We start from the raw sequence: 12,486 nt of genomic DNA, 5'->3' as shown, positions 1-12,486 counted from the left end.
AATTAGTAAAACACCAAGAGCGCCGTGAACTGAGCAGGTTTAGAAGGTTCTGTGTTAGACCTTTGCTGCTGCCTTTCCCCCAGATTCTGATGATTGTAATAGTAAGTGCCTGTGTCTTCATCTGAGTGTTTCCCTCAAAGGTTGTCAGTTTTTTATCATTTGTTTATTTATTTATTTATTTAACGTTTATTTATTTTTGAGACAGAGACAGAGCGTGAACGGGGGAGGGTCAGAGAGAGAGGGAGACACAGAATCTGAAACAGGCTCCAGGCTCTGAGCCATCAGCCCAGAGCCCGATGCGGGGCTCGAACTCACAGACTGTGAGATCGTGACCTGGCTGAAGTCGGACGCTTAACCGACTGAGCCACCCAGGCGCCCCACATTTGTCTATTTATTAAAAACATTTTAAAAAATATTTGTTTTTGCGAGCGAGAGAGACAGAGCATGAGCTGGGGAGGGGCAGAGAGAGAGACCCACAGAATCCAAAGCGGGCTTCAGGCTCCGAGCTGTCAGCACAGAGCCCGACGCGGGGCTCGAACTCACAAACCGCAAGATCATGACCTGAGCTGAAGTCAGACGCTCAGCCGACTGAGCCACCCAGGTGCCCCCCATCTTAACCATTTTTAAGTATAGATTGGTGGTGCTAACTACATTCACATTGTTGTGCAGCCGTCAGCACCCTCCACCTTCAGAACCTTTTCACCTTCCCAAACTGAAACTCTGTCCCCATCAAACAGCAGCTCATTTCCCTCCCCCACCCGCAGCCTCTGGCAGCCACCATGTTGCTTTCTGTCTCTGCAAAGTTGACTCCTTGGAACCTCACGTGAGTGGAATCACACGGTATTGTCTTTTGGCGACTGACTTCTTTCAGTTAGCATCATGTTCTCAAGTTTGCCCACAGTGTATTGTATGTCAGAATTTCCTTTTTAAGGCTGAGTAGTATTCTACCGTGTGGATGCACTGCCCTTTGTTTATCCGATCATCCATCGATGGGCTCCTGGGTTGTTTCTACCCTTGGGCTCCTGCGGTAATGATGCTGTAAACACGTGTGTATGCCACAGCATTTTAAAGCTGTGGAATCGGAGGCCCAGGGATTTTAACTTCCTGAAGTCCAAAGGAAGTAGTGGAATTGGGATTTGAACCCCGGCGATGGGTCTCCAGATTTCACGTTCTAGATACTCTTCGGAGACTAGACACACGGGCTCTTTGAGTAGAAAACGCAGATTCTCTGCACGGAAGAAGTGGCTTCAGAGATTACGTAATAAAGCTGAAGGGATGCACGCTCTCCAGGATGTAACCCTAGAGAGACTTTCATGTGTGAGAGCAGCAGGTACACAGCATGGTTGGGAATAACCAGAGGAGTAAATAAATTATTTGTGGTCTATCATGTATAAAAATGAGTGGCTCTAGAGTACAAGGGTCAGTATAGCTAAATCTCACTGCTGACCGATATACTGTTGACGGGGAAAAGGTTGGAGGGGGATATATATGGTAGAATACCGTTTATATCAAATTTCATTATACATGGAATACTATAATTAGCGGTATGCAAACGTGTGGTAAAACTATTCAATGCTCAAGTTTAAATAAACACCAAGTGTAGGATACTGGTTATCCAAAGGGAGCAGAGAAGGAAGGGAAATGTTCTGGGAGGAACGCAGAGGACTTCATTTCTATTTGTAGTGTGTGTGATGCTTGCTTTTTTTCTTTGTAGTTTAAAGCTTTCTTTCTTTTTTTTTTTTTTTAATGTTTGTTTATTTTGAGAGAGAGAAAGTGAGAGTGGGGGAGAGGGGCACAGAGAGAGAATCCCAAGCAGGCTCTGCATGGTCAGCACAGAGCCCAGCGCAGGGCTCGAACTCATGAACTGTGAGATCATGACCTGGGCTGAAATCAAGAGTTGGACACTCGACAGACAGAGCCACCCGGGCACCCCTAAAGCTTTATTTCTTAAAGTGGGTGGTGGTGGGTGCCGGTATTTGTTATTTTTGGTGACTTTTGATATGCCTGAAATGCTTTTTAGGTTTTAAAGAGCCAGGGGACATGTACATGCTTGTACATACGTGTGAACTCTTTTTCATGCAGTCAGCTGAGCAAGCTGCAGGAAATTTCTCTGAGGAACTGCGTGGTGAGTTGTGCCGGCGACAAAGGAGAAATTGCCAAAACGTGTCCTAGTATCCTTTTCACGGAGTATCGGACGCTGGGCTTGGCCCTGGTGCCACACCCCCGCCAGTCGCCTGCCCTGTGTCTGTTGTCCCCAGCTGTCTTCCTAAGGGCATCTCTGTTTCACCGGGTGCAGTGGCTGCCCGGGTGAGTTATTCGCCTTCCCAGGCCCCCTTGCCTGCAGGTGAGGCAGTGTGCACGCCCCAGCCAAGGAAATGTCAAGCAGAAGTCTCTGGACAGGGCTTCTTATGAGGGGCCAGACCTGGCTGGCGTCTGCCTTCTGCCCAGAGCCTTTACCCTGCTCCCTGCCTCGAGTGTGGACAGGACGCCCAGGGCCCAGCCGCCGTCTTGTGTGAAGATGACCGTCCAGCACGGCCTGGGCCAGCAGAGGAGGAGCCTGACCGCATCACAGGGCCCCTGCACCAGCCCCGGGGCCCCTGGACCGCCACCTTGTGAGCGAGCAGACTCCTCTCTCCTGTTTCAGGCAGCTGCGTGCATCTGTCACAATACCTCCAAACAGGCTTTTCCAGGGCTTATAATCTCTTCTCTCTACCTTCTCCTAGAAGTGGGGTGTGTGTGTTTGCCCTACGTTGCTTTCATGCCCACAACTAAAAATATGGGAGATAAGTTTAAAAACACAACAACTCCCACTGGCAAATGGGAGTTAACTTAAAATTTTTTTAATTTTAATTTTAGAAAGGGCATGTTAGTGGGGGAGAGGGGCAGAGAGAGAGAGAGACAGAATATTTAAAGACATTTTTTTTTTAATGTTTATTTTTGAGAGAGAGAGAGAGACACACAGAATCTGAGGCAAGCTCCAGGCTCTGAGCTGTCAGCACAGAGCCTCGAACTCAGGAGCCATGAAATTCATGACCTGAGCTGAAGTCAGGCTTAACCAACTCAGCCACTCGGGCTCCCTGAGAGAAAGAGGGAGAGAGAGAGGGAGGGAGGGAGGAAATATCTTAAGCGGGCTCCATGCTGACATGGGGCTCAATCCCAAGACCCTGGGATCATGACCTGAGCTGAAATCAAGAGTTGGAAGGATGCTCAACCGACTGAGCCACCCAGGTGCCCCTTTAGCCAGCTATTTCTAACTACACCTATGGTGTATCCTTTATGGTGACCGAAATCAGAGCAGAGCTCCCCGGCCAGCATGTCTGGGTGTCTTACTTCCTCAGCCTGCGGGTCGGTCGGGACCTGGTCACCTTGCCTGTGAGCAGCCCTTCCCATCGCCCCCGTGGGCTGAACCAACGTGGTCCCTTCCTCCCTGGTTAAGGGAACTGAGGCGGAGGGTGTAGTTTGGTAGGGGATGCCACGGCAGCGTCTGGAACGTTCTGTGATCTGCCCGGCCGGCTCCCCAATGATTTGAGAAGATTGGGAATTGGGTGGCTCAAGACTTATTTTCAACATATCAGAAAAGATGTGGCCAGTAGGTGGGTTTGGGAACATTTGCAGTTGGATTGCTCAGAGTTGTCAGCCGTGTGCTAGAGAGGCAGCATCTTGCTTTTTCACGTGGCTCTCTCCTGGGGGGAAAGCGTCCCCCAGACTAGAAGCAATGAGGTTTCGTGAGATAATCAAGTCACGGCTGATATTTGCAGATGTGGTGATGAATGTCTCACGGTTCCTGGTTGAATTCCTGCCTGAAGTGGAAGTTTTGCCTGTGTGTAATTAAGTCATCCTTTTTCGGTGGCCCCCTCCGAGGTCCCTCCCTGAGTCCCGACGACAAGCTGCAGGAGCGCCGGGGCCCTGAGCTTGCCGGGCTGGGAAGCAGCTGACTCTGCACGGGGCGCAGGGTCTGTCCCTGCGAGCAGGCACCGTGCAACGCCAGGAGCTCCTTGGACTGTGCGTGCACGAGGGGCAGTGCGTGTGTGTGCACGTGCGTGAGGGCGCTGCGTGAAACTGTTAGTTTGGAGTTGATTTCAGAATGCAGGCGTCCATGTGCTCTGGGCAGACTAGCAGGTATATTTATGATCCTGGCCTACACTTTGAGGGAAGGATACTGGACTCACTGTTTCTAAGGAACCCCGACAGCCCCTAGTCAGCAGCGTCATGGAAATGAAAGGTGGCTGGAGCTTGACCGTGGGGTGTGAAAGCACCCAGCTCAGCGGTCGCAGGAGGGTCCTGACCCCCCAGTACCTCCCGTTTCGGTCAGGGACCAGCCGAGATTGTGTAGTGGCCTGCGGGGCCCTTGGCGATGTGGCCTGGCCCCTGCGGCCCATGTGACCGCATTTCCAGCACCCCGCACCCCCTCCGCCCAGGCACACTGGAGCTCGCTGTCCCTGTCGTAGGTCACCTGCATTCTATAACCATAGGGCCTTTGCTTGTATCATTCTCTTTGCCCGGATGCTCTTCTCCAAGATGGCATTTCTTCATTTGCTGAGCTGCTCCGCTTAAGTGGCACCTTCACAGAGAAGATGGGCTTTTACCACCAGTGTATATGCAGCCCCCACACACCCCTTTCCTCTGTCCTTTGCTCTGTTACTCTGAGCCTGTGTCTGTACCTGGCATGTTGCAGAGCCACGTGCTTGACGCCGTCTCCCCCAGTGAGACGGTTGTGTTCGCTGCTATAATCCGGGCCCCGACACTTGCGGGATAAATGGATGAACTGAATAATTTCCCTCCATAGCAGAGTAGTATCCAAGATTCTCCTTTAGCCGCCCCGTCCTGCTCCAAGCTTCTCTTCCCATTTCTCTGTCCCCGGGGGTTCTGCTAAGCTGTGCCTTTCTGGACGGCATGGCACTCCCCTCCAGGATTCAGCTCGGTGCCTTTTTCTTTCCGTCCTCCTAATTTATCCCCTGAATTCCCAAATCCTCCGTAGCACTTTGGGACATTTGTCCCTGCTAACCCCTGTTGCGTGTCCTCGGGATGCCACTCGTGATTTGGAGGTTCCTGCAGAGCAGAATGATGCACCGTAGGAGAAGGCGTGTGCGTTGCCGTGAGGCCGCAGCCGTAGGTAGTGCCCAGGACAAGGCCTGCGGGTACACACCTTAGGTGCTTAATAAATCAGTCACTAACACGGTTCTCTTTTCTCTTTTTGTTGGACATCCTCAGGATGGCTTAGCATTGGTTATAACATTTGGTTCTTATTTACTCGATTGTAGACGTTTGTCTTAAGTTTGCAGTATATGATAAACTTTCATTTCTAAATAAAGAATTGGGTGATTAATTAAAAAAAAAATTTTTATTTATCTTTGAGAGAGAGAGAGAGACAGAGTGTGAGCTAGGGAGGGGCAGAGAGAGTGGGAGACACAGAATCCGAAGCAGGCTCCAGGCCCTGAGCTGTCAGCATAGAGCCTGATGTGGAGCTCGAACTCACAAACCGTGAGATCATGACCTGAGCTGAAGTCAGACACTTAATGGACTGAGCTCTCCAGGTGCCTCCTTTTAAAAATATTTTTTTAATGTTTATTTATTTTTGAGAGAGAGTATGAGCTGGGGAGGGGCAGAGAGAGAGGGAGACACAGGATCTGAAGCAAGAGTTATGTGATTTAAAAAGGTAAAAAGTAGGGCACCTGCGTGGCTCACTTGGTTGAGCATTTGGCTCTTGATTTTGGGTCAGATCATGATCCCAGGGCTGTGACACTGAGCCCCATGTCAGGCTCCATGCTGAGCGTGGAGCCTGCTAAAATTCTCTCTCTCTCTCAAATACAATAAATAAATAAATAAAGGGAAAAGGAAAGGGAAGAAAAGGAAAAAAAATTTCAAGCAAGATAGAGAGTGTAAGGTAAAAAATAAATAAGTAAATAAAAATCCCTGCTCCAGAATTAAGAGGTAACTACTGTTATGTCTTGTCTGAATCTTTCTATATTACTCTTTCTTAATGTGTGCTTTGAGATATCAGAAGGGTAGATTTGTCAAGAAACCTGCTGTCCTCATGGGATGAAGTCCTAAGTATTGCTGATCAGCTCAAACACCTGGAAGTTCTCAATCTCAGGTATGAACCCTTGGACGTCCATTTGTCACCTAGTATAAAACTCCTGATCTTTCCTTGTTCCCTCACGACATCGCTGTGGGAAGGAGGGGGGAGACAGCTTACTGGAACTTAAGACTTTACTTACTCTAACTTTTTCTTTGACTTAGTATTTAATATTCCTTGGTTATTGTAGTTTTTCAAATGGTCACACGAGGTGACTCACTATAGGGGTGTGTTTTACTTACTTTTAGTCTCTGTGCCCAATGTGGGGCTCCAGCTCCCGATCCTGAAATCAAGAGTCACACGCTTTATTGACTGAGCCAGCCAGGTATCCCTTTTTGGGGGTGGGGGGGTGGAATGTGTTTTCCTTTGATTGGGGGGGGGGTTGGCCTATTGAGCAAGATCTCCATATTTTTCATGAGCCTAACCATGAAGGGGATGGGCCATCTGGAGGAGTTGGTATTTAACTGAAGAATTGGAGAGGTGCTATGAACAGTGCTTGTTGGGTGCGCCCTGGCTCACTCAGTCATTGGAGCGTGCAACTCTTGATCTTGGGGTCATGAGTGCGAGTCCCACGCTGGGTGTAGAGATTACTTAATAAAATCTTTAAAAAAAAAAAAAAGGTGCTTCTCCATTCTGAAGTTTCTAGCATTTAATTGCTTTAGGAATGAATAATTTCACTGGACTGCTGTTTCATTCAGTTCTGATAAGGATTTTCCATCAAGATACGTGTTTCACTAACGCCATAATTTTCCAGGCCTTTTCAAATTCTTGCTTAGTTTCAATCTCTGAACCTTATTTTCCAAGGCCTCAGCCAGGCATCCCCTTTCATACTCGAGCCAGCTTTACATAGATAGGTGGGTTGTGCCTGGTTCAGGCAGATTCAGTTATAGTAGATGGTCAGGCCTAAATTGTGCTTCAAATAGAGCAAAGGGTGTAAGTTGACCCACGGTGTCTCCTCTTCTGGAAATAAGGGCTAACATGTTTTAATGGTATCTTCTTTCAAAAAGACTGTCAGGGGGAGCCAGGGTGGCTCAGTCGGTTCAGTGTCTGACTTCGGCTCAGGTCATTATCTCACAGTTCATGAGTTTGAGCCCCACATCGGGCTCTGTGCTGACAGCTCAGAGCCTGGAGCCCGCTTCAGATTCTGTATCTCCCTCTCTTTCTGCCCCTTCACTGCTCGTGCTGTCTCCGTTTCTCAAAAATAAACATTGAAAAAAATTTTTTAAGTAAATAAAAAAAAGACCGTCAGGATTGAGTCCTGAGATGAGGATCATGAGAGAAAATTGAAAAGGTGGTGATTTATTTGATGCATCCTAGTGGAAAGAGGGGTTTAGAGACTCTGAAGAAGCAAAATTATAGCCTCTGGTATAGTGTATCAGTAGGACTGATAGTCTGGACTCCTTTGGTTTTTAATTAATTCCATTTTTTAATAAAATGTTTATTTTGAGAGAGCATGAGCAGGGGGCGGGGTGCAGAGAAACAGGGAAAGAGAGAGAATCCCAAGCAGGCTCCATACTCAGCACAGAGCCCGATGTAGGGCTCGATCCCATGAACCGTGAGATCATGACCTGAGCCAAAACCTGGTCGGATGCTTAGCTGACTGAGCCATCCAGGCACCTTTGATTTCATTTTAAGGTTGAAACAAACCAAACGCCTCATATTAAATCCCAAATTGTTGCTTTCTATGACTTTCACTCGGGCCTACTGGAGAGCAAGCATTCAGCACATTGTGTCGTCTTTTTCTACACAGTGAGAATAAACTACGCTTTCCCTCGGGTTCACCATCTCTAGCTGGAACATTTCCTGCACTGAAGGTTTTGGTTCTTAACCGAACAGGAATAACATGGGCTGAGGTAATCATATTTCTTTAGTTTATTACCCAGAGATAAGAAATTTTAAATTCTTGGCTTAATGGGCAATTGAGGCAAAACTGTGCCTTCATTTTATTTTTATTTTTATTTTTTTTTGACGTTTATTTATTTTTGAGACAGAGAGAGACAGAGCATGAAGCGGGGAGGGGCAGAGAGAGAAGGAGACACAGAATCGGAAGCAGGCTCCAGGCTCTGAGCCATCAGCCCAGAGCCCGACGCGGGGCTCGAACTCACAGACCGCGAGATCATGACCTGAGCTGAAGTCGGACGCTTAACCGACTGTGCCACCCAGGCGCCCCTGTGCCTTCATTTTAATCACGTTATCCAAATAATAGGATCCTTTAAACTGCCTCACAGAAAGGAGTTACAAACTTGTTGTAGTGAGGTGGAATTTTCTATCTTGGGATCGGTGTTCTCTCTCTCGGCTCCTTCTGTTTTGTTCTGCCATCGTTCTAGACGGTGGGGCTCCATAATGCTGTGCAGTTCACACAGGCTGAACTTAGAAAGCCCCCAAGTTAGCTGCGGATTGGGCTTTTAGCTCGCTGGGTTTTCCCGCAAGTGCTCCGAGGCGGAGCTGCCGGAAGATTCTCGCATCCTTTTCTTGTTTGCAGTTTGGCTCTTAGAAGCCGCCGTTCATCATAGACAGCTGGGCTCGACAGTGGGCTCGGGGGTCCCTCACCCGGCAGCGTTTGGGATTTATATCTGGCACTGCTATTTTCTGTTTGAGGTTAACTGACCTCACACACCCAGCGTATTCCTTTTTCGAACCAAGTGCAGATAAGGATATCCCCAGCCAAGTGGTTCGTCTATGAAATGCCACCGAGGCACCTCCCTTAGGGACGAATCACCTCTGCCTGGTGCGCCTGTGTCCTAGGGCTCCTCCCTGGTGAGTGGGGTTCAGATTGAGCATCGGAACAGGAAGGGCACTTGGAGATCGAGATGCTGGGGCTGAAGTGCAAGTGGGGAAATTTAGAAACCCTGGTTGCGGAGTACCGTCCGATTAGCGTCCTCTCCGCAAACCCGGGTTGGCATTGAGAATCGAGGACAGGTGGGGACCTCAAGTCCCTTCCTTTTTTGGGTAAGCAAACTGTCCTGTCTGCAAGTCTACTTCGCACGAGCCTTGTACAGTTCAGGACGCCCCTGGATGGCCCGCTCGTAGCTTAGAGTGCCCGATGTCTATGCGGCCGTGTCATTAAAACACAGCCCTTAACATTTAAGTGTTACCGCCCGTCCACTGGCACTCCTGGCCTGAATTAGAGTCCGCGATGAAATGTCCGTAGGGCACTTTGTTTCCCGAACGGTAACTGAACTGAATTGATGGGGAAGGTACGGTAGTAAACACACAGGAAGGACCTGTAGAGGCTGTTTCGCCCTGACCGGAGTTTCCCTTCTAGGTGCTGCGGTGCGCCCCCGGGTGGCCGGTCCTGGAGGAGCTGTACCTCAAGTCTAACGACATCTCCATTTCGGAAAGGTAACAAGGGTTCACGTCCACGCGCGTGTCACCATTCAGTCATCCTGAATAAACACATGATCTTCATTATACCCATCATCAATTTTATTTATTTATTTTGAGAGAGAGAGTATGGGGGGAAGGGGCAGAGAAAGAGGGAGAGAGAATCCCAAGCGGGCCCCACACTGTCAGCATACAGCCTGATGTGGGGCTTGATCCCACAGACCGTGAGATCATGACCTGAGCAGAAATGGAATCAGACACTTAACTAAGCCACCCAGGCGCCCCCCAACATTATTTTTTTTAAGGATTTGCAAATAAGAATGAGAAAATGCTTATTACTCACAAATTACTCACAGCCCATCGGAGTGTAAGCCTTGAATTAAACATATTTGAAGACCAGAACTTTAGTAGCTTCATAGAAATATAGTTAACTTCTGTTTCTAAATGGAGGTTCTAGAGGAAATGCTTTTATATGGATCAAATCCTGCATTGTAGGTAGCACTGTGTGTGTAAGATTGATGTACTGAGTCTATGGAAAAGCTTATTTTCCTTGAGTAAATTAAATATGTTGTCTTGCCTCTTTTGTTGATATCATTAAATTACTATGTGAAATTAAACGTGGGCAAATTTATAATACATTCCCAATGAAAGGATTCAAGCCAATGAGACTTCACTGTATGGAACGACTTATTATACAGGTGAATGCAGGTGTTTTTAAGTGAAACTGTTTATTTGGGGGATGATTTGAGGTTCACATGCAGTTATAAGAAATAATGCCCAGAGCTCCCTGTACCCATCACCCACTTTCTCCCATGGGTGCGATACCACAGCCAGGATCCTGAAGTTGGTCCATCCACATAGAGGACATTTCCAGCACTGCAAGGGTCCCTCCCTCCTGTTGCCCTTTCACAGTCCTGTCCCCTCGCCTCCTGCTCCCTTCACCTCCTTTACACCAAATGCAGGTATTTTAAAAGCCATATATCTTTGAAGACAAGTCAGGTTAAATTCATGTTGACACACTTTGATTTTCCACACAGGCCGGCGGATGTTCTACAGACAGTCAAGTTATTAGACCTTTCCTCTAATCCATTAATTGATGAAAATCAGCTGTTTCTCATAGCGTATCTCCCCAGGTAATTTGCTCCTAAAATGCCATTACAGCAGTGCTTAGGTTTTTCGTGAATGGATCGTAGGCTCTGTGTACTTGCTCAGATGGAATTCACAGACGAATTCCCTTTGGGAAACTTTTCTCTGAATTTATGTAGAGGAGGTGTTTGCAGACCACGTAGTGCGCAGTCTGTGTCTGTACTAGGTCATTGAGGAAAGGGTAATTCGGCCTGGTGCTAATGTCAGAAGTCTTCATTCATTAAACTTACAGAAGTCAGATCATGTCTGTTTGCTCTTGGAGACCCGTTAACACGTGGCACCGCCGCGGGCACCAGGAGCAGTTAGGTGACTGGGGAGCCCTCACAACATAGCGTAAACAGTCCTCTCTGCGTGCCCTAAACCAGACTCTGTGGTTTCTAAGCATTTCATGGGGCACAAAAACCTAGGGTAGGGGAAGAGCATTACAAATCTAGTCTGGTTGACCGCCTGTAGCATTTCATATTGTTCCTTGTAATCAAATTTAACATTTTAAATTTCAGATTAGAACAACTAATCCTTTCTGACGTCGGAATTTCTTCTATACATTTTCCGGATGCAGGAACTGGTATTTGAGATTAACTCTACTCCCCCCCCGCCCGGTAGCCCATACTTCTGCTCTTTCTTTCACTTCTGCCGTGTAACTTAATTCTCCTTTTTTCCAGGGCGCAAAACATCAATGTTTCCTTCCTTGCAGTACCTTGTAGTAAATGACAATCAGATCTCACAAGTAAGAGCTTCTTCACAATGTGCACATTGTATCCTCACTTCCACTCTTATGATGGAGTTTGCAGGTTCCTTCTATTAAAAAATATTTTACTTTAAGACTATTCTTTATTAAAGTGTTTAACTTTAATTCCAGTGGAGTTAACATGCAGTGTCCTATTAGTCTCGGGTGTACAATACAGGGATTCAACACCTCCCCACGGGACCCAGTGCTCATCGTGATATGTGTGCTCTTAATCCCTGTCACCTATTTCACCCCCACCCCCTTCCCCTCTGGTGACCATCAGTTTGTTCTCTAGAGTTAAGATTCTGTTTCTTAGTTTGTCTCGCTCTCTTGTGTTTTCCTTTTGTTCATTTGTTTCTTAAATCCCACATGAGTGAAATCATAGGGTATTTGTCTTTGACTTGTTTCATGTAACATAATACTTTCTCGCTCCATCCATGTTGTTGGAAATGGCAAGATTTTATTCTTTTTGAGGGTTGAGTAATATTTTACTATATATGTGTGTGTGTGTGTGCGTGTGTGTGTATGTGTGTGTGCGTGTGTGTGTGTGCGTATTTGTGTGTGTGTGTGTGTGTGTATGTGTGTGTGTGTATACATACACACACACACATACATACCACGTCTTCTTTATCCAGCCACCTATCGATGGACACTTGGGCTGCTTCCATGATTTGGCTCTTGTAAACAATGCTGCAATAAACATAGGGGTGCATGTATCCCAAAGCTAGTGTTTTTGTATTTTGGGGGTAAAGACCCAGTAATGCGATGACTGGATTGTAGGGAGTTCTGTTTTTAACTTTTTGAGGAACCTCCATACCGTTTTCCACAGTGGCTGCACCCGTTTGCATTCCCGCCAGCAACGCACAAGGGTTCCTTTTTCTCCACATCCTCACCAACACTTGTTGCTTCTTGTGTTTTTGATACTAGCCATTCTGACAGGTGTGAGATGATACCTCATTGTAGTTTGGATTTGCATTTCCCTGATGATGAGTGACGTTGAATATCTTTGCTTGTATCTGTTGGCCATCTGGATGTGTTCTTTGGAGAAATGTGTTCATTTCTTTTCCCCGTTTTTAATCGAAACACAGTAAAACCTTGGTTTATGAGCATAATTTGTTCCGGAGGCAGACTATACTCTAAAGCACTCGTATATCAAAGCGAATTTCAAGAACCACTGGCTCAGTTGTGATCATGTGACATTCGGCCTCACGTA

General features: G+C 47.2%; 1 protein-coding gene across 2 annotated transcripts in view; it reads left to right on the top strand.

Annotated features, from left to right (window-relative positions):
* The window catches only part of TBCE (tubulin folding cofactor E), a 92,296-nt gene that overhangs the window by 69,769 nt on the left and 10,041 nt on the right, over positions 1 to 12,486 (top strand). For both annotated transcript variants that reach the window (XM_049644970.1, XM_049644971.1), the window contains exons 5-11: positions 2,083 to 2,171; positions 5,995 to 6,094; positions 7,827 to 7,929; positions 9,342 to 9,418; positions 10,438 to 10,533; positions 11,047 to 11,111; positions 11,209 to 11,273. In XM_049644970.1, the coding sequence (XP_049500927.1) occupies positions 2,083 to 2,171; positions 5,995 to 6,094; positions 7,827 to 7,929; positions 9,342 to 9,418; positions 10,438 to 10,533; positions 11,047 to 11,111; positions 11,209 to 11,273 (595 nt within the window). The remainder of the gene's footprint in view (positions 1 to 2,082; positions 2,172 to 5,994; positions 6,095 to 7,826; positions 7,930 to 9,341; positions 9,419 to 10,437; positions 10,534 to 11,046; positions 11,112 to 11,208; positions 11,274 to 12,486) is intronic.

Source organism: Panthera uncia, chromosome D2 (genome assembly GCF_023721935.1).
Source record: "Panthera uncia isolate 11264 chromosome D2, Puncia_PCG_1.0, whole genome shotgun sequence".
Classification (NCBI taxonomy): Eukaryota; Metazoa; Chordata; class Mammalia; order Carnivora; family Felidae; genus Panthera; species Panthera uncia.
This window is presented reverse-complemented; position numbering and strand designations above follow the sequence as displayed.